The 22,318-nt window shown below is 40.2% G+C and overlaps 1 protein-coding gene across 9 annotated transcripts in view; it reads right to left on the bottom strand.

Moving 5' to 3' along the window:
* KIF13A (kinesin family member 13A) overlaps positions 1-22,318 on the bottom strand; it is a 292,610-nt gene that overhangs the window by 63,448 nt on the left and 206,844 nt on the right. For 6 of the 9 annotated variants that reach the window (XM_077492245.1, XM_077492246.1, XM_077492244.1 and 3 more), the window contains exons 12-18: positions 22,161-22,271; positions 20,003-20,137; positions 13,856-13,986; positions 4,305-4,391; positions 4,056-4,222; positions 2,450-2,578; positions 695-902 (exon numbers count right to left, since the gene is read on the bottom strand). In XM_077492245.1, coding sequence (XP_077348371.1) covers positions 695-902; positions 2,450-2,578; positions 4,056-4,222; positions 4,305-4,391; positions 13,856-13,986; positions 20,003-20,137; positions 22,161-22,271 — 968 coding nt within the window. The remainder of the gene's footprint in view (positions 1-694; positions 903-2,449; positions 2,579-4,055; positions 4,223-4,304; positions 4,392-13,855; positions 13,987-20,002; positions 20,138-22,160; positions 22,272-22,318) is intronic. The other 3 variants (XM_077492249.1, XM_077492248.1, XM_077492247.1) reach the window with 1 other exon arrangement.

Consider the following 22,318-nt stretch of genomic DNA (forward strand, 5'->3'; position numbering starts at 1 on the left):
CAGACTGTGCTGAAGACTGGAATAGGCTTGTGTCAGGAAGCCACACACAGGATACAGAGAGGAGGTTCCAGGGATTAGAATACAGGCAGGCCGTGTCATACACAGACAGACAGTACTGGAACAGTTGCAGGAGACAGGAGCAGAGTCACTGGACAAGCCAGGTCGGTAACAGGCAGCCACGGATGAACCAGAGGATAAGGCAGGTGCAGGAACAGATAATAAAAGCAAGTAACTCACAGGGAACACTGTATATCAGACAGCAAAGCTTCAGTGTAACAGCTGAGTTTAAATAGCCCACTTGGCGCCGGGAAATGTGCACGCATGCGCATAGGCACCTGCAATCACACACCAGCTTGTATAGAACTACTGTTCCCAGCAAGCCTTTCCTGACACCCTGATTGGACAGTGGGATGACATTGCTAGAGTTCGGCTAGGAGGCGTTGGAAACTCAAGCCCCAGTAATAAAGTGAAACTTAATCAGATAGGCACAAAGGCATTTTTGTTCAACAATGGAAACAGGAGACCAGGATCACCTTAATGTTCTCTGTAGGTGTATGTATTTAGGCTTTGTACCCAAAGAAGTGAGGGACCAAACTTAACACTGTGTCCACATCCTTACCATTATAGTTTTCCACATAACACTTTAACACACACGTAATCCCACTCAAGCTATATCTGAATATTATGATCTTACCTCTCCTCTGCCCACATGTTCATCTTCTGCTGTGTTGTTTGAGAGGTGTAGGAGAGGCGATCATTGCTGTGCTGGTGTCTTTCTGGGGATAGCTGATGTCGTAGCTGTTCTAGCTCTCTCTCATACATGAGCCGCTGTTCTTCCAGAGCATTTCTCTTCTCCTCCAAATACTGCTTCTCCAGGACTTGGACAACAGTGTGGACAGGATCTGCAGAAACATACCATTGGTGAAAATCTAGGATTACTTGCTATGAGTACAAGTATTTTTAAGAGATGATACTGAAAAGTTAAAATATATATATATTTATTTGAAGGCTCTCACTTCATACAACATTTAAATATGGCTAAATAGATAAAGAACACAACAAGCATGTAAGTCATACGTCAATAAAACAAAGTATCACCGTGTATGCAAGCCATGCTGTACATGACAAGATATTAAGTAAAGTTTTGTGCAACACTTAAAAGCAGGAATTGGGAATGAGTAAAAAAAACAGACAAAAGAAAAAACAAACAAAAGCAACATTAGATAGCCATTGGCATAATTACAAAAGCTTGCTGGGTGTGTGGCATTGTTTTCTTTGTTCTTGGCCGTCAAACTTTTCTCAAGGTTAATAGGTTTATATCCAATAGAGTACACAACGCGTTGATTTAATTTTGGGGATCATGTAGCTCTATTCTGGGTATACAAAATTTCTCTAGTTTTTGTAGCTGTCGGTAGAACTATTTTATCTTGCCCAACTGCCACCAGTCAGCTTTAAAGTTGTTTTCTACATCTATCATAGATAGGACCCATCACAGGAAGCTGCCAAAGTCAGCTTAGAAATGTGGGTTGAAGTACATAGACCTTTGTGCCAATATAAGGCATATGTATCATATTCTTTGAATTATAATGCTAAATGCAAGTTCAACCTAAGGTGGCCATAGATTGGCAAATGTCATAATATCTGCCCATTATGGAAAGAGTTGCCATAACTTGCCCCATATTTACAGCAGATTATATGCAGTACTTTGACCCTTTCCTTTGCTGCATAACAGAAGTAAGTATTTGGTCAACTCCCAAGGATATTTTCACACATGCCAGAAAATCCCCATGTATGATGAGTGCCTGACCATCAATGGCAGAATCTGCTTACTGCTTGCTGTTAATCACAAGGAGAAAGCAGACCCGACAGGGAACTAGGGTCTCTGTTTCCCCATCAGGCTCCACCCAATGTTAGTATCACTGGTTGCTAGGTGGCTGTCAGCTATGAGGCCCACAGCATTCTTAACAATCAGTGACAGGTAATGAGAGGGTAAATATGCCGCCTGTTACACAGCATACAGAGAGACATTGTGGCTCTCTCTGTACGCCAACTTACATTTGTTCTTAATTACCTGCAGTTTAATTATCTGTGAAATGAACGTAATTATTTTTCAATTTGATGCAATCATATTACCACTTTGTAAAATTTGAACTATTAGAAACGACTTGAATCTGCTGCACGTCAGTAAAGCTTCCAAAATGGGTAGCAGGACATTTTGAATCTGTCACAGGCCATTTTAAACTGTCTTACCAGCAGAAAAGTGTCATTAGGTCTTTACTGAATCCCCCCCATTTCCTTAAAATAATACATCAACGTACCTTAACAGTTTTTCTGCCATTTGTGTTTATCAAGTTTAAGACAAGAGCCTCTAATAGTACAATAACTGTCAATACAATATGCACAGCGTCCAAGCAGTCAAACCAGGCCCATGCTCAATTCAACATTAGACCTTTGTGCCAGCCATGGTGCAAGTAGTCGATGATCTCGCTCCACCGGGCAGGAGGGAAGATCCTGTAGAAGGATTCCCACATAGAAGAGGTCCAGCAGTTCTCGGTTACATGATGTGCTCCATTCACTTCTTCCTCAGCACAAAATCAGACCAGTGATATACTGTTTTTTTCAGTATTAAACAAAAGTACTGCTTTTTACAATGGACATATACAGTAGATACATTTTAAAAAAAATCTTTACAGAGGTAAAACCTATATTTCCTCACCAATTACGTATATTTATTTGTTTGAATCTTTAATGCATTTTTTTATCCTATAGATATATTTAAAAAAAAAACAATAACGTAGAGGTCACTCAATCAACACAATCTTACATGACTGAGTTTAGTGTACGAGCAAGGAAGTGATATGCAGAAAGTGGGAGAAGCTTAATGTCATAAAGCAACCCCCGAGAAAGCTGCTGGCCAGAATATTCAGATCTGGCTCTAACCCCGCTGTTGAAAGACTGCTGAACTATGGATGGGACCCACTGACATGGGGTTTAAGCTGTGATGAGTGTCTGTGCTAACTGTGTGTTGGGGTGTCTCCATACAAATCCACTCTGAATGTTAAATGGTTATGTATATGTTATATACAGTATGCCAGGCTGCTCATCACAGTATGGTAATTTTAATAGACAAAGGGGACACCAATTTGTTACCTCTTATAGTCAACACAGGAAGCCTACTGGACTTGCAGAAATCACAGGTGGGGATGACAAACTTCCTAAGACTGTTCTTTAAAGCTGAACTCAAGGTATGATCTTTATTGCATAATTGATTTTTTCCAGTTTGAAGTAATTACAGTAATAGCCACGATCTTCCGATTCCTGGTAAAGCAGCTTTCCTTCTGCACACTGACCACAGGGGGTCACTGGCTCTGCATTGCCACCATTCATAGAAGGCCATGTATTTTGTAATCGAATAGGTATTCCCCGATTGGACAAGGTGGAAATTGTAAGGTCACTATGCCTCCTCTCTACCTCGGTTGACCATAAACATACAAGAGGCTAGGTTATTCTTATTAAATCTTTGTGTGCTTTGTGTATTGGTTCTAAACCTCTGTAGTAATGTAATGTTAAATGTTTGCCTTTATGCAGGAGTTTTCTTTAATTTGCAGGATGACTATTCTTATAATCGCCCCCTGTAGCTTTTAACAGCCAGCCAATACTGGCGAGCCTGCTGGATCCCTCCTTGTTTGGTTCTGCTGAGGAGCACCACTGGTGGCATCACTGGACCCTCTGAGAAAATGCTAGCTACATGGTGATGAGTTATTGTGCAAGAGAACAAACCAGAATCACTTCTAGCAAGCAGATAATATCTACCTCCAAGGCTGGATAGGATCTTCTGAATTGAGATAAGGATCTGAGAGGTTTCCATTAATGAAATACTGAAAACTATAACTACAGAGAATACGTATTTACATAAAGGAGTGGTGCAAATGTTTTGCAATATTCAAATAAAATTTATTCACAAGAAAATAGGCACTTTTTTTTATCTTTTCCCTAGCAGCAGAAAAGCATGTCAATTCTATAGTAGCTTCTGGCTTAATGCCTAAATTACTAACCATTGCTGTTCAAAGCCTTCATTATCACTTCCATCTGTGCAAATTCATAATTATAATCTGGTTCTGATGAAGCTTCACTTGTCGCATCCAGATCAGTTTCAGTATTACTAGCTTCTTTATCAAATTCCTTCAGCCAGTCTTTTCGTTTCCTGTTTGGCAGGTTTAGCCTGATGACACATTATAAATGGTAGATTAGAATAAATATCCATCTGCATTATAAACAAGAGAAGGATATGTGATCATAGCTACCTGAAGAAATGGTTGTTTCCCCAAAGGATCCTGTCTCCGTGCCACAAGGGGGTTGTTAAGCATATCTGCACCCCATTTACACATGTCCTAAAGAAAATAAGACACATAGAATAATAAAAAATACACTGCTTACATGTAAAGAGAGAAATATAAACAGTACAAATGTACGTATTCTTTGATATGCAGTAATTACCAACATACTTTGTAACATCTTACAGAGAACATTTATGCATTCACCCAGTGAATGTAAGGTCACTAAGACATATATACATGGCTGTATAAACGGCAGAAGGGGACGGCACCAACTATTATCTGTTCAGTGATTATATGCCAGTGCTGCTCCTAAAATTAGTGAAATACTAATAAAAGTGTGAATAATAATCAAAAGGGCGCTAACTGATCAAGCAAGGGAAATGCATGATTTTCCAAAGTAAATAAAATAACAAATTAATCATTAAATGCTGGTGTGTAATCAAAATCAGTGTAACGCTGTGTAAGAAATGTGCACAATAAATATAAAAATATCTAAAAAAAAACTAAATAAAAAAAATTATATATATATATATATATATATATATATATATATATATATATATATATATATTTTTTTTTTTTTTCCTGAGCTCCTCTTTATTATCCCATCATTCTTCCTTAGCTCCTCCCCACTTTCCCCAGTTCCTCCTGAGATCCTCCCCATTTTTCTACAGTTCTACCCAAGGTATTAGCAGACAGCTTGCACAGAGAGTCTGCAGAAGTCCTGCATGGCACCTGTGATCTGCTGATCATGGACTTTTCAATGCTTTACAGGTCCCAATAAAAAATATAAAAAATGCACATTTTTTACCTGCAAAAAAAAAGGGGGGGGGGGGGGTTATCCTTTAACCCATTTCCGCCACCACCAGCATTTTAACTGGACCTAAATTCTGGGAGAGGGAGGCTGAAATTCCAAATCATGTGACCACTGTGATTGGCATTTACAGCCGTAACATGATTTGCATGATAGCAAGTATGCAAGGCAATACAAAGTACAGAAATGTACTCCACAAAGAGAGATAGAATTCTGTTTCTATGTGATTTTCTATCAGCAAAACAGTATGCAACTTGGTAAAAACATGTCTATGGCTCAAATAAAATATTCAGTTATGGAAAATGGTAGTGTTTACCATAAGAAAAATGGTCAAAATGCTAGACAGAAAAAAAAAACAAGCCTTATGCTCCATACACACGGTCGGATTTTCCGACAGAAAATGTGCGATCGGATCATGTTGTCGGAAAATCCGATCGTGTATGGACTCCATCTGACTTTTTCCGTCGGATTTTCCGACGCACAAAGTTTCGGAGCAGGATCTAAAATTTTCCGACAACAAAATCCAATCGTTTAAATTCCGATCGTATGTAGATAATTCCGACGGACAAAGTGCCACGCATGCTCAGAATAGACTAAGACGAATGGGGCATAAGACTCAATTATATTCATAGGACAATCCCTTTTACAAACACATCTCACAACATAAGAACCATACTGATAGCATGAGTATTGGGTTCACTTGTCTTTCTTGAGTAAGTGCTCGTAAGCACTTAAACAGTCAGTCCAAACAAGAGAACCCCTAGGGACATGATTAGGGGGGAATATCTACACCTAAGATGAGGGGCTTCAATCTCCTTGCTGGATTTTTAATTGGTGTATATTATGAAAAAAGAAGCCGAAGATACTGAAACATGTGAAGATGGGTGGGAACTCTGAAAACTCTCAGATGGGCAAAAACAATAGTAAACAATTATATATTATATCTCGGAAAATTTTAGATCCCGCTCTCAAACTTTGTGCATCGGAAAATCCTTTTTTTCCGACAACATGATCCGATTGCACATTTTCTGTCGGAAAATCCAACCGTGTGTATGGAGCATAAGGCTTGGTTTTTTTCTGTCTAGCATTTTGACCATTTTTCTTATGGTAAACACTACCATTTTCCATAACTGCATATTTTATTTGAGCCGTAGACATGTTTTTACCAACCCATGAGAAGCCAGGAGCTGAAAGAGCCCATCAGATTCCATCTATAAACAAAATAACACTTTTGGGTGAACTGACTCTTTAAGCACATTTTTTGAGGCTTGAAACGTGCTTATTGCTTCAACTATGGAATAAGTAACAAAACACTTGTTTTAGCATCAGTTATTTTAATTGAAAGTTGTTCGTCAAACATTTTTTTCTTAAAGGAAGAATGTGCTGCAGCTTTACCTATGAGACCTCCTAATAAAAAAGTCCCTGTAAAGAAATACTGCCTCATAACAGTACTTGAGGCAGCATTTCAAGTTGAAAAGACCGTTCACCCCATCAGACTCTGTTTGCTCAATACTATTGCTAGCTCATCAGGGTGCACCTGTATCACTCAGGGTGCCATGCAGATTCTTCCTCCCTGCACTAACAGAAAACAAAACAATAGTGGTCTATAGGGGGAGGACATCTTTACACTAAAAATTTTGACTGGCAAATTGGGCCCTGGTAAGCATTTAAATGCACAGATGTGATGAATATACACCATTTTTCTTTTTTTATATCCTAAAATTTCCACTAACTTCTGACTGGTATTTATTATTTACTGTATATAGGAAGTTTGTATGAGGTGTCTATTTAGGAGAGAAGGAAAGGAAGCCGATTGTGGTGGTGAGAATTTAACTCATGGCATTATATTAAATGAAATATTGATAAATAAATGTTCATTACATTTTTGGGAAATACAATCTCACACTAATGTATTATTTATTTTTATCATAACAGAAGATTTTGATACAAGACTTTGAAGGATAAAATAACAAAATATATAAAATAAAAAAAGTATTCAATGTAACTTATGTGGCTATGGGAAATGCTCTTTTCAGGAAAGCTAGCCAAATAGCCCATAGCTCTTTCTCCAGACAATACAATGACAGCACATTGAAAGTAGAGGATTGATTTTGTATTGTAATCCTTTTTTTGTCCCAGACATATTAGGTTATGTAATATTGAAACCACCAGTGGAAGTCTTGGAAAGCCCAGATCCCCAGTATAACATTTTGTGCACTGACATTAGCTCCACACAGAAACAAACAGGTTTTTCTTTATAAATCAGCCAAATAAATGCTGACTGCATCCAAAGCACTTTGCACTTCCTCTGCCTCTCATGTTTCCTATTCATTCCTGCTATGTGTGTCACTCCTTCCATCTGCCATCCAACTCCTCCCCTAGGCTTCTCTTACAGTCAGCAACCCCACTGTCTGGATCACACCCTGGCTGGCACACTACAGCTCCCAACTCTGGGCTATTGTGCTGGCTCACATGTCAGACATGCTATTGCAAGACATTCACTGTGAAACACGGAGCCTGGAATAGAAGACTGTGTCCTTTTGTTCAGGGACATTAACTCTTTGCCTTTATGCTGCACATAACTCCATTTGTATAGTGTATTTATTCTTGGAAATTTCAATAACAAGGAAGTAAATACTTTTGAAGTATGTACTAATCCCGAGTTTCCACCGGTCTCTTAAAGCCTACTAAACGAATTTAAAGTGACTCTGGTTCATATTCAAGTATGAATTCCTAATTTAGAAAAAGTACCTTCTGTTCCTCTTGGCCTAAATCTCCAAATTCTATTTTTTGCTGCTGTGATCCAACTTCCTATTAAAGGGTGTTCACTCTCCATGGTCTCTTTGTAGGAATGTAGCCACCCTCTCTTGCTTGCTCCTGAGATGGACTAGGAACTATGAGAGTTGTAGTGTGCATAACTCAAAACAAACAGAAGTGAGAGGGAAAAGAGGAGTTTTGGATGCTCAAGAAGGACATTATGCGGAGGTCGAATAAACAATTTAATGAAGAACAGATTACAGGGCTATTAAAGTGGTTGTAAACCCTGTACAACCACTTTTACCTAAAGGTAAGCCTATAATAAGGCTTACCTGTAGGTACCGTGAATTTCTCCTAAACTTGCACTGTTTAGGAGATATTCACTGTATCCGCATGTGCCAACGTCATCAGCACAAGCACACTGAAGAAATGGCTCGCCCGTGCCGTTACATCAGCTTCTGTGCCGTTACCGGCAGCTCGCATGCGCTGGAGTGAAGGATGTGATTGGTCGGAGCATCACGGCTCCGGCCAATAACAGAGCCAGAGCCCGCGAACCCAGCAGTAACTCAGGGGCAGCATGTCGCCGGTCACAGCGGTGCATCGTTCTAAGGTAAGCATTTTATGCCTTTTTCTTGCAGGTTGTTTTTTAATCTGTGTTTACAACCACTTTAAAGTGGTTGTAAAGTTTGAAGGTTTTTTTATCTTCATGCTTTCTATGCATGAAGGTAAAAAAAAACCTTCTGTGTGCTGCTACCCCCACAGCTCTCCTAATATTCACCTGAGCCCCCTCTCGATCCAGCAATAGGCATGGAAGCCTCGGCTCTCCCGCGTCTCTTTCTCCTAATTGGCTGAGACAGAGCAGCGGGAACCAATGGCTGTCAATCCTACTGCTATCAATCACAGCCAGTGAGCCAATGGGGAGAGTGGGGCCGGACCATGGCTCTATGTGTCTTATGGACGGATAGAGTGGTGTTCAGGAGCGAGCACACACCAGTGCTCCCATAGCAAGGGGCTTGCTATTGGGGGCACTTCTCAAGGGGGAGGAGCCAGGAGCAGGGGACCCAAGAACAAGAGGAACTGGGCTGCTCTGTGCAAAACCACTGCACAGAGCAGGTAGATATGACATGTTTGTTTTTTGTTTGTTTTTCTTTTAAAAAACAAACCTCTGTAATCATTTTAAGTACTGGATGTGTATAGATTGCTTTTGGAGAATAAAATATATAAAAAGGCTCACTTTTCCTTTCCTTCGAGTTAATGAACACAACTGTATATGTTATCCAATAGAAACAAGGTTTTTATATGGAGCATGTAAAGCTCTGACATATGTTTTAAGCATCAAAGTAATGATGACTTTACTACTGCTGATGAAATAAATAAGAGGGCAAAAGAATCCCCCATGCTCAGAATTAACTTAACACAAAGAGATCCAGCTCTGTATTTTCTATAATGGGACCCTGAACCTTTATAGTGTCATCAGGATTTAATGACGAATTTAGTAAATCTGCCCTAAAATAAATAGCGGAGCTGTCATAGTTGATTTCCTTCTAAAACTGCAATGTTAGCCAATGGAAACAATGCTTTATATGGAGCATGTGGCACAAGCTCTGGCATTAAAGCATTATTTCTCAACCCTGCCCTCAAGTACCCCTGACAGGCCATGGTTGCAGGTTTTCCTTTTTCTTGCACAAGTGCTTTAAATCAGAGTCAATGGCTTGGTATTTTTGACAGATATTTTATCTAAGAGAAATTCCCAAAACATGGCCTATTGGGGGTACTTGAGGACAGGGTTGAGAAACACTGGTTTAAAGCACCAATGTAATGATAAATTTACTACTGATAATGAAAGAAATAAGAGAGCAAAAGAATTCCCCATGCCAGAACTTTGCATGCTCCATATAAAGCCTTGTTTCCATTGGCTAACATTGCCGTTTTAGAAGGAAATCAGCTATGACAGCTCCCCTATTTCTTTTAGGGAAGACTTACTAACACCCAGAGATCCGACTCTGTATTCTCTATAATAGGCCCCTGAACCTTTACAGTGTCATCAGGATTTAATGACGATTTTAGTAACTCTGCCCTGAAAGAAATAAGGGAGCTGTCATAGTTGATTTGTGGCCTCAATATGTTACAAAGAGAGGAGTATGCAGATCAGAAAACCATGCATAAGTCTGCGTAATTGTTTTTAAAAGGTGCCTCAAAATACTGAAGCAACTGGATCATAACTGCCGGTAACTAACATTTTTAGAAGAATCAATTACTGTAGCCCCCATGTTTTGTTTTTTTTTGTTTATGATTACTATGATTACTACTTTTTCACCCGTCTTGAGTTCAGCTTTAGTAGCTTAGTTCATGTTGTCCTCACTGCACATGTCATGGTTACAGGTAGCTCTAGTTTACACTGTAACAATAATTAACTTCCCAGATGTAGCAAGGCCTCCCTAATTAATTAGTCTGATTAACCATTATCAGACACATAAATCAAGCCTTCTGGCGCCCAGTAAAGAAAAGGAGGATCACAATCACTCATTTGGATGACAGAGAAAAAAACTTCATAGTGCCGGGCTGAATTTAACAGTCCCCATAGGACAGTGGTCTGTAGGGCTTGTCCATTTTATTAGCAGGTTTAACAATAACACCATCATCATTAATAACAGCTCTACACACAGCTGTCAGGGTGAATATCTTAGTCTGCAGTTTTTAATGATCACAGGATAATAACTGCAGCTGACAAATGCCTAAAGCACAGGAGGATACAGGTCCATTATGCAGCTGACACGTGTTATTAATGGGGGCGAGCATGGAAATGAACAAAATAGGCAACAGTATAATTACTAAGTGGCTGGACGGAAATCATTATATAGTTTACTCATAGCCACTCCTGAAATAAAGTCACATATTAAAAATTAAAACTTGAGTTTACAACATGGATTTAGTTAAAAAAAAAAAGTTCCTGGTCTAAACTGATGGCAACAGCTCATCTTACAATATAAACAATAACTTACTGATATCTCACACTCATCATAAATGGCTAGTTTGCATTTTCTGTGTTAAAGTAGACACGTGACCAAGCTATGGACATTGGTATATATATATATATATATATATATATATATATATATATATATATATATATAAGATTTTTCTGTCAGTAGCTGATTTGACTTGCCAGCCCTAAATCTGCAGCCTGCCAGCCTTCTAATCTTTAATGTAAACACAAAGCAGTTAAGGCTTGTTTACGCTGGCATCAGTCCTCTGAAGAGTGATCCACGGTTAATTGCTATTAAAGGGATACTGACAGGTGGAGAGGAGGTGTTATGCTACCTACTCACCGCCTGGTTTAACCACTAAAAACCCGCATCACCATACTGCAACTGCATGTATTTCACACGGTTGTGGGGCGACTTCATTCTGGTGAATGAAGTGGTATTGCCCAGCAAACAGGACAGGGGAGAACATTTTTGTTGCACCAGGATGCAAAGCATCAAGCCCATGGCATGTGTTCACCCATTCGCTGCTCTTGCAGATTAAGGGGGAGAGCTTGGAGGAGTGGTAAGAATCCAGATCAACCACGTGGTTTTACAGCCCCTCAACTGTAAGTGTAAACTAGGCCTAAAACAGGAAGAGGGAAGAGCAGAATGTCAAAAGCAGACATGAACTTCTACACCAATTATTTTGTGAACTTTGAGAATGCATTTCTCCACATTGCCAGTAGTTACAGATAACGGTGAAGGCTAGTTCTAATGCTTATTCACAATTTGTTAAAATTGTGGAAATATTCGAATGTCAAGAGCCTGGTCACAGCTTATCTTTAAGCCTGCTTTAAATATTTTTACATTTGTATTCTCCCCATTAGTACTCCTTCACTCGTCCTGAATGCTGAGATGTTGTTCTCTGCGTCTGCCTTGGAACTGTGTGCATACAGCCTCTATAAATGGATGCAGATGCAGCGGTTGAATGGACTCAACCTCATGTCAAAATTTGACATGCATGCAGGAGCGGGTGCACAATGTCTGCTTTCAGATCAGCAGCTCAGTACACAGGACGGGTGTCAGTGCTCATCTGAATGAGCCCTTAAAATGAGTAAATTCCCATGCACAAATTGTATCTATAAGTAAGCCTATAATAAGGCTTATCTATAGCTAGTGTAAATATCTCCTAAACATGCACAGTTTAGGAGATATGCACTGTAGATGCAGCTGGCAACGTCACCGGCACATGCACTCTGAAGTAACAGCATACCATGCCTTTCCTTCAGAGTCCTGTGCTGGAAATGGCAGCTCCCATGTGCATGCGTAGGAGTGACGTCATTGCGGCTCCGGTAACTCACACAGCAGGAGTTTGTGAACCTGGAAGACAGGGTGAAGATGGAAGCACCTTCATCTGGAGGGCTTTGTTCTAAGGCAAGTTTCACATAATGTACTAGTATGAAATGCATACTAGCACATTATAACATTGCCTTACAGGTTTAAAAAAAAAAAGTGGTTTACTACCGCTTTAAGTAACACTTTAGCTAAAACATTTTATTATTATTATTATTATTATAGAAAAGAAGAGTAAGAACTTTTGTCAGACTTTTATTGCTGTTTGTGCTCTAACTGAAAAGATAAACCCTCCTTATCGGCACTGTACTTCTGCCACCAGTGCAGAGAGTGAGGGGTTACAGTTGTCATGAACAAAAGAGTATAGTGAACTGTCAAAGCTAGGTCTTGCTCTCATGTTTGGGGGCTTTCTACTACTGTGTGTAGAAAAAGACAGGAAGTAAAGGGAAATTTCCTCAGTGGGAACACACGCTGTGATAGCTAGCCTGACAGAGATTCAAAAGCTGGCTGGTGTTGAATCATAGCTGGTTCAGCAGGAACTGGCCGAGATTTGAACCATGTATGGGCAGCCTGATAGCACCCAAGCTGATTGAACAATGAACTTAGGTACAACCAGTATGTTGGATTTTTCATACAATTATGCCCTGTACACACAGTCGGACTTTCCGATGGAAAATGTGCGATTAAATCATGTTGTCGAAAAATCCGATCGTGTGTGGGCTCCATCTGACTTTTTCCGTCTGAATTTCCAACACACAAAGTTTGAGAGCTGGATCTAACATTTTCCGACAACAAAATCCAATCGTTTAAATTCCAATCGTGTGTAGACAATTCCGACGGACAAAGTGCCACACATGCTCAGAATAAATTATTAGACGACAGCTATTGGCTACTGGCCCGTTTATAGTCCCGTTGTACATCGCCTCGTTCAGAATGATCAGATTTTTTGACAACTTTGTGCGACTGTGTGTATACAAGACAAGTTTGGGCCAAAATCCGTCGTCAGAATGTCCGACCGTGTGTACAGGGCATTAATGTCAGCAGCTATAGCCGCTAGAAATAATCACTGTGTGTTCTCCTGGCTGGGTCAGCTCCTCATGTGTCCCCACTACCCCCTAAAAAAAGAAAGGAATCACTCCATCTATGGCCAGCTTGACCCTTCTCTGTTCTATCCAAAACAAATGTCAAAACAACCACCTTAATGACATGACCAAAGTTGAGCGTAAGAGACTAAAATCGCTTCATCTATGGCCGGCTTTAGCCTTTTCTGTTTTATCGAAAACAAATGTCTAGACTACCACCTTAAAGACATGAGTAAAGGCTATCACTATAATGTATGTGTTCACATTTCTCCTACATAAACTCTCTCTTTTTTTTAGCCAGTGCACTAAATAAAGTATGTGATATCAAGCAAGGAAGGTTGAGACACTGGACATCATCTTAGAATTTACAGCAGAGACGGGGTAGTTTACAAGGACGACAGATGCAGAACAGGGGTGTGTAGAATAGAGGTCCTTAAATGGAAAGAAAATGCCAGATTCCCACCTGAGAGCAAGACCAACTGCTTCTGAAGAAAGGTACCCACATTCCCAGGGACCATGCCCTATGGTAGCCTTTTTTCAACTTACCGTGCATTTTCTTTTGGTGTTAAAGAAATCTCCCCATCGGTGGCAATATCGATCACACAGTGCTCAGGTTGAATCCCAATGCCAAAAAGCTGTATGTCCTGAGAAGTGTCCGCACCCACCTTCGTGTAGTCCTGTTGTAGACAGCCATAAGGCAATTAAATTGCATCCACAGTTATCACCCAATTGTACTAAGAAAATTACTATTCAACTGTGCACTGAATTCTGCAAACAGAACATAGGTGGTGGTATTATTGAGCTTGTGCTGCACCATACTGCGTAAATAAAAAAATAAAAAATACACCTCTTTCTTCTGTCTTAGATATTTACCCTTTTGGTACACATGAATGTTTTCTCTCTTTGTGAAAAAAGCTGACAAAAGTGACAAAGCTGCTATAGGAATACAGATTTTGGAACTTGCTTTACTTATATATTTTTAGAGTCTAATTAATATTTAGGCCAGGAACTCATACATTTCCAACTCAGTTGTTTTTCAAGCGCCTCAAAAATAATGAAGTGGATTTAAAACAATATGAGCAAAGGAAAATGATAGGGCAGTTTATACAATCATTTTAATCTAATTAACTGCCATACTCAACAGATCCATTTCTCCAAACCGATTCAAGAGCCCCTAAAGCCGGCCATAGTCAGTCATCTATGGGCAGGCTGATTGCGCCCAAGTCGATCCATCGATGGACTTGGGTAAAACCTGCAGGTCTGATTTTTTCATGTGATTATTGCCAGTGGCTAGCCGCTAGCAATAATTACTGTGTTCCTCTGACATGGAGGACTCGCCCCCGCCCCCCATTGGGAGGACACAATAGCTCCACAGGAGGGATTCCCACTGACTACGCTGATGGGAGAATTGAGCGATTTTCTATAATGCAACCCATGGTTGCAGGAAATATTGTACCATCTATAGCTGGCTTAAAAGTTAACATTGTGGTAAGATAGAATAAAACGGTTTATCTTTCTTTAGATGAAAGAGAACTAGAAACTAAAGGTTTTGGATGAAAAACCTTTTCATTGTTTTGAAAAGAGTGGGAAATGGTTAAGACCAATGTCAGTTTTTTTTCTGTCTTTCTGTGGCACCATCAGGGAGGTTTCTATTGACTGCCTGTCCCAGCAGGAAGTAGGAGAAGATCTCTTCAAAGTGAGAGGATACCTCCTCTTAAACAACCATCATCAGAAGAGGGTTCTTGTTGAAAACTTTTCCCTCTCTTCCTCTTCCTGTAGCAATTCAAACATTTTGTATTTTCCATTACTTTCTATACAGGAGACAATAACATTCAATTACAATTTAACTTGTGTCACAGGTGTATATGCATATAATTATTATTTTTTTTATTTTCTATTTTTTTCCCATGAAAGTCAAGTTACCCTTTAACTAAAATTTGCACTGTGTTTTTGGATTCTAACGCTAATAATGAGAGAGAACATGCACAAGAAACTACAAAATTGTTTCTTTAAAGTGAACATGTGCACAGATTATGCACACTACAGTATTTATATATTTTGGATAAACAGTAAAAGTCCCTCACTTATCTCTGTATCTATAAGTATTGTGAAGAAGTTAATTTTCAAAGTTCAGAACGCAGGCAATGAAATCTTACTACTTTTTTTGCACCACAATCCTGGCAGGTTGTTTCTAATGGCACATACACATGACCAGACTTTATGGCAGACTAGGTCCGACGGTCTTCCCGACTGACATTCGAACAAGCGGACTTGGTCACACATGAACGGACTAAGTCTGTTCAAAAGTCCATTCCTTTTGAACGGGATGACGTAAGATGGGACTAAAAAAGGAAGTTCAATAGCCAGTAGCCAACAGCTTCCCTTGCATGGTATTTGGTCCGTCGGACCAGCATACAGACGAACGGTTTTCCTGATAGGAATTGAGTCTGTCAGACAGATTTGAAACATGTTCTATTTCTATTTCCGTCTGAGTTTTTAAACGAAAAACTATCGGATTAGCCCACACGATCGGATTGTCCGACGGACTGATTCCGTCAGACCTAGTCTGCAGGAAAGTGCGGTCGTGTGTACGTGCCATAAAGTTCACTATACAATCTTTGTACAATTAAAGTGGTACTAAATCCTAGGTGTTTTCTACCTTAAGCCAATGGAAACGCACAGCACTGGTTGGGGGCATGCGTGCATTGGTGTCTCTTTAGCAGTCGGCCAGCAACATTGACACCCACAAACAGGCAGTGGGGGGCAGCAACTTGAGGACCAGGCAGAAGAAACATCATATAATGCAGGTATGGACCTTCACTTAAAAAAAGGTATTTTTATTTTAACTTTAGATTGCAAACTATATAATATGAGGACCTGCCTAATCTATCAAACCAGTTTGTATCCAGTCGGGTATGACCTAGCACTACATAGTTGTTGGTAAAAATAAAGGAGTCTGTACAGTTAGATTGTACTGGGAGTAGTGAGCTTTATTCTGACTCGAGTCCATTGTAATTTTGAAAAAGCATACCGTAACTTCAAATGAAAAGCAGCTAGAGAGGTAAGGGATGGCTAGTTTTAAAGCTCTTTTACTGTTTTTGAAGAATAGTAAATAGCTTAATGTCCATAATCTGGCCACAGTTGCACTTTAAATACATTGTAATAAAAATTCTGCAGCAGTAACTTTACATGTGATAAATGACTAATCATTTCCAAACAGCTTTAGAACGCTGAGCTATTCTAATTATAATTTTAATAAGCATCAGTGTTTTGTGAGATACGATAGTTTAAACATACAGAAGCTGAGTAATCCATGGTTGCTAGCAGAAAACAAAATAATAAAAAATCTTTGCTGTAAACTGTGATCCAGTTAGGCCTAAATAAACAGAGTAAAAATTTGGTGTCGGAATTCCTGAACATGTGTATTCCTGAACAACAGTGCCAAAATTGACTAACAGTTCATCTGCTTTTACTGAAGCAATAGGGCAGTAATACAAAATATCACAAGCATTAAGCCCCTTTCACATGGAACAGACTTCTCTTTGTTCAGGAGGGGATCTGTGAGCAGATCGCCTCTTGATCAAAGTTGAACAGGACGGATGTCAGCTCTATGGGCAGCTAGGTCTAAAATGATGCCGTTATCCATTCACATCGGGTTACATCTGACCAGATAAAGCTTTTTTTCCAGGCCAGGACAGTACCGGAGATAGGCACTTTCGCCTGTCCACAGGGCTCCACGAACCTTCTGATCAGGTTCGCATGAAAAACTGACAAGCGGACCTGATCGAAATGCCCACGTGAAAGGGGCCTTTGCCCTAACTGTTTACAAACAGTCTAGTCATTTATACATTTACAGAATATCAAATGTGATCTTTATTCAGTTCTGTAACTATTGCCTACAGTAAACTTGGCAGTCACTGGCTGATTTTGCTTACCCTATAAACATGCATGGCTTTTTCCAATAAACCTACATTTCTTTGTTACTTAAACTAGATTCACATTTGTGTATTGTGGGAATGTGCACAAAATCTCATGCATTCCCATAATGCACAAAAAAGTTGCATCCCTTTTGCAGGCACCCCAACCCAGCTTGCTAACATATTCTACTATGCATTTTGGTGCAGTGCAATATGTAAAGAGGATGATGTGCTTCATTTGTGTGAATTTACTTGTGTAGGACAGCCCATTAAAATTAATACGCAAAAACGTCCATCACACCTGTATAACTGTAAATTAAGCCTTTATGCCAAAATTAATCAGAGCACAAATTAAAGCGGAGGTCCACCCTAAAGTGGACCTTCCGCTCATTGGATTCCTCCCCCCCTCCGGCGCCACAATTGGCACCTTTCAGGGGGGAGGGGGGTGCAGGTACCTGTACAGTACAGGTATTTGCACCCACTTCCGGGATAGCTCTCTGCGGAAAGGGGCGTAGATTACGCCTCTTTCCGAAAGTCCCCCGCTGCCTGCTGGGAAACACACAGATCCCAGAGGCAGCGGGTCCATCCTTATTGCGCAGCGCGACTCGCGCATGCGCAGTAGGGAACCGGGAAATTAAGCCGAAAGGCTCCACTTCCTGATTCCCATACCCAAGATGGCGGCGGCAGCACCCGAGAGACGATCGAGAGATCGGCTTCGGGCGCCGACATCGTGGGCGCGCTGGACAGGTAAGTGTCACTATTTTAAAAGTCAGCAGCTGCAGTATTTGAGCTGCTGGCTTTTAAAAAAAAAAAAACGCGGACTCCCGGCGGACTCTCGCTTTAAGCGCATAAGCCATTGCTTGCTTTTTGTAAGAACACAAACTAATTCATTCACTGGGTAGTAAAATGGTTAAACAGCAGAATGATATGTTGATGCAGACCCCTCTGATACCTATTCCTCAGAGGAAAATAAAAGCAGTTGGGCAAGTTTTCTAACCTGTTCGAAGGATAATGTCTTAGATGAGCCTGGGTTAGCATGGTCTGGAACAAAGGGCCAGTTTACTGTCCTTCAGACTTCAGGGGGGTCAGAGTGTGGTCAGTGGGAGTAAAAAAATTACATAGTGCCTGTGGTCAGTAGGAGGAGGAATTGTGCCCCATAACATAATGGGTATTAATGATAGAAATATTGCCTTTTTGTTAATGTCAGTGCCCCATCGTTGGTGTTAGTGGGAGGAATATGTTAGTGGGTGGCACAGTGGTGTTGTAGTTAGCACTCTCACCTAGCAATAAGAAGGGTCACTGGTTCAAATCCCAACCACGACACTACCTGCCTGGAGTTAGCATGTTCTCCCTGTGCCTGCATGGGTTTCCTCCGTGGTACTCCGGTTTCCTCCCACAATCCAAAGATATGCAGGTAGGTTAATTGGCTTCTGTCCAAAAAATTCACCCTAGTATATGAATGGGGACCTTGGATTGTGGGCTCCCTGAGGGTAAGGACCGATGTGAGTGTGCAATGTACAGGGATAGGGACAATTGTAGACACTCACTCAGGTTGAACTGGATGGACTGGTGTCTTTATTCAACCTTACTAACTATGAAACTATGAATATTGCACCATGTTGCACCAGTGAAAGAAATAGTGCCCCATCATTGGTGTCAGTGGGAAGAATAGTGCCCCATCAGTGTCAGTGGGAGGAATTGTGCTTCATTGTTGGTGTCTGTGGGAGGAATAGTGCCCAATCATTGGTGTCAGTGGAAGGAATAATGCCACATTGTCCATAATAATTAGTAATAATTATGATACCAAAACTAGTTCATGCTGTAAATTGCCTCCAGGATTGTTCCAGTTTCTTCTTGCTAGAGGCTGCCATTTTGCTGAAACTCAGAGCCATTTAGCAGCAGTAAATCTTTAGGCTGTCAGCAGAGCGGCCTCAGTGAGAAACTATAGCAAATGAGCATGAGCAGAGCAAAGTGAGACCACGTATTACTGAATTTTAAACAGTATAAGCACTTTTTTTTTTTTTTTACATAGCTATACCTGCAAAAGGGACAAGCCTGAAGTGATCTAGCAGGAATTCATTTTCTGACTAAAGTTCTACTTTAATAAAGTGGGTCATTGGCTTGGAACCAATATACAGATCAAGAGTTTTGACTTTAATGATTGCATACCTGTTCAGGAGTCAACAACTAAAGCCCCATACACACTATCAGTTTTTCTGATGAGTTTTTCTTTCAGATTTACCAAAACTATATAATATGAGGTCAAACCTTAGGAGTTTCAATTTGTATGCAATCAGGCAGGCCCTTGCACTACATGGTTTTGGGAAATCTGAAGGAAAAACTCAGCAGAAAAACGGATAGTGTGTATGGGGCTTAAAGTACATAAGCCAGAGAGAGTAATGGCTTGTGACAAAGGGCAAGTGCAGCATGCTTTCAAGTACATTGAGTTTGCTTTGAGAACAGGTTATGGTGTTTCTAAGATCTTTGCATGCTCTTCTGACCTTCTTCTGGACAGCATTCCACTCCTAAGCTGCTCCCAGCAGCTTTTGAATTCCCACTGACTTGTATGGGAGAAAAGCAGTTGTGACACAAACAAAAGCCCAGATATACAGGCCCTGTAAGGCAACTGCAATTTCTGGAAGGAGGTCAACAATGGTAGCCCTTTATTCCCCTCAGAACAGATTTCCGTTGAACTAAATTGACCTTAACAAATTATATAATATTTCTAGAATACAAATCTCATCTAAATCATTTATTTTTTATAACTTGAACTTACCTTTAAATAATAAACCAGCAGTTCATTGAGCGCAGGGTCAGCATTGAGGTTCACCAGGTAACATTTGTCATCGCCAACTTTAATACCTGAAGACTGTAGAGAAATCCCCATACTTTCCAGCTGCTTCTGCCTTTCCTGTGAACATAAAAATCACCAGCGTTTAACACAGAATTCAGTACACGTACACCTCCAATTGCTACGACTATGAAACAAGTAATCATGGGGCATGTAGGGGGATTTTGCATTCTACCCTCTTCTACTTCAGGTTCACTGAAGTTTAGAATCATTTAATTGGGAGCCTGTGGAATGTGTTTGGATATGTGTATTGGAAATTATCCTGGAACTTGGTTACGCCATTAAAGAATTTCCACCATGTTTAACAGCTGTCTGTAGACATTGCAAGTTGAAGGCATCTTTTTCTATCTTCTTCTTTTTAGTATTGGTCACAAAGACAATGTTTTAATCCCGAGGTCATTTTTAAGGCCATAATTTATTGTATGTATCAGCTTTACTGGTAAACGTACATCTATCCCTGTATGGGCTCTGGCTTGAGACCCTGTTTTTCTTTGTCAATACAGTCTGTCCATGTTAAGCTTATGCTGCTATTATTATTGTTCCCTGTGACACTTTGCATATTACAGTTTTCTGTCTGATGCACTTGCAAATTGAAAACGAACTGGTCGGCCTTACTGGAATGCTGATGTGTGATTTTGCAAAGCAACATGAGGTAACTAACAAAAATATTAACACCAATTTTTATAACTTTGAATCTCCTTTGGGACTGGGTATGAGCGGTTTCATAGTTAATATCCAGTTGTACATGTAGTTTCTATTATTTTGTTTACTCTTTATACATCATTTGTCTATAATTATATCAATCACTTGCCGCCCAGGCCAATTCTGACATTTCCCACATGCATATTAAAACCTGCTTTTTTTTTTGCTAGAAACCAAACATATATTTTTTGAATGTAGAGCCCCTGGATAATAAAATGTTGATTGTTGGGAATATTTGCGCAGCCATTTTTAAAACACAACGTTTTAGAAAAAAAATACAAAAGTACAAACACAATATAATATGCAATCTTTGGTAAAAATATGTAGCATCCTCTACCTTAGGTAAGTAGGTGCTAGAGTAGTGGATTTATTTTTTACTGTCAGTGCAGGTAAATTTAGGCAGGCCTATGCTGTGAGCTAGGCCTGTTTGTTTTGTTTTGATCTGGGGCAGGGGAGTGGCTTAGTATAGCAGCATGTGACTGACATGTGCTTCAGCTCTTGGGTGCCTTCTATGGTTTTCAGAAGGTTCTGGAAAAGAGGAAAGGCAGAGAGCTGGAGTGACATAGGCTGTATGTGGTTGCCCTGACCAATCCCAAACTAGGATTGGCAGGGGGAAACCCTCTTAGATATACCCATGGTCAGTCTGCTGTGGCAGGAGTTGTTGGGTGGAAGAACTGAATGATGGAGTAATATGCCCCATACACCCGGTCGGACATTTTGACCACAAAATCCGTCAGATTTTTACCCAAAAACACCCTGTTCCCTCATCACTTGCTTTGATTGACAGCAGCCAGAGCCAATGGCAAGACCATGGCCTCAGCAAAGCCTGAGAGACCAGGAAGTGCGGAGAGAGAAGAGCTGTAGACAGGCACATCCGTTGATTGAATGGGGGCTCAGGTAAGTAAAAGGAGTGTAGGGGGTAGGTTCCCCAATTCTGGGTAGTGCTCTACACAAGTTAATTTATATTGAAGGCACAGCACTTTATTCGAGCAGCAACCCATTACCAGCACATATTACCCATATATTACACACCATAATAGCGGGAATACATATATATTTTTTTGGTTAAGTAAAAGGAGGGGCGAGGAGGGGATACTGATGCCTAAACATTTTTTAACTTGATTCAAAGAGGTTTTATAACCACTTTAACATTTCAACACGTCCCTGGAAGATGAGTAAATAAAGCATAAGCAACATGTGCTCTCCTTATGTTCAGTTGCATCTCCCAACATCCTCTAACAGCAATATTCTGACATCAGCAACACAGCTAAAGCTTTTGAAGTCTACCCAGATAAATATAGATACAAGTAGGCATGACAAAGAAGTATATCATTTCTTATTTTGTCAGCTCTATAAATGCTAAAAGACCAATATGTGATACCTGGGCAATAGCTTCTGTTTTCCTCAGCTTCTCTTCCCAGGTAATTGTCAGTTCCCTAATTAATTTCTCAGATTCTTCTAATTTTTCTTTCAGTTCAGGCGCTTTCATTGCCTATGCATGGAAAATAACAGACAAATACTTACATAATTAATCACACT

This window comes from Lithobates pipiens, unplaced genomic scaffold, assembly GCF_037356315.1.
Source record: "Lithobates pipiens isolate NorthernLeopardFrog02 unplaced genomic scaffold, aLitPip1_a1.2 Scaffold_19, whole genome shotgun sequence".
Taxonomy (NCBI): domain Eukaryota; kingdom Metazoa; phylum Chordata; class Amphibia; order Anura; family Ranidae; genus Lithobates; species Lithobates pipiens.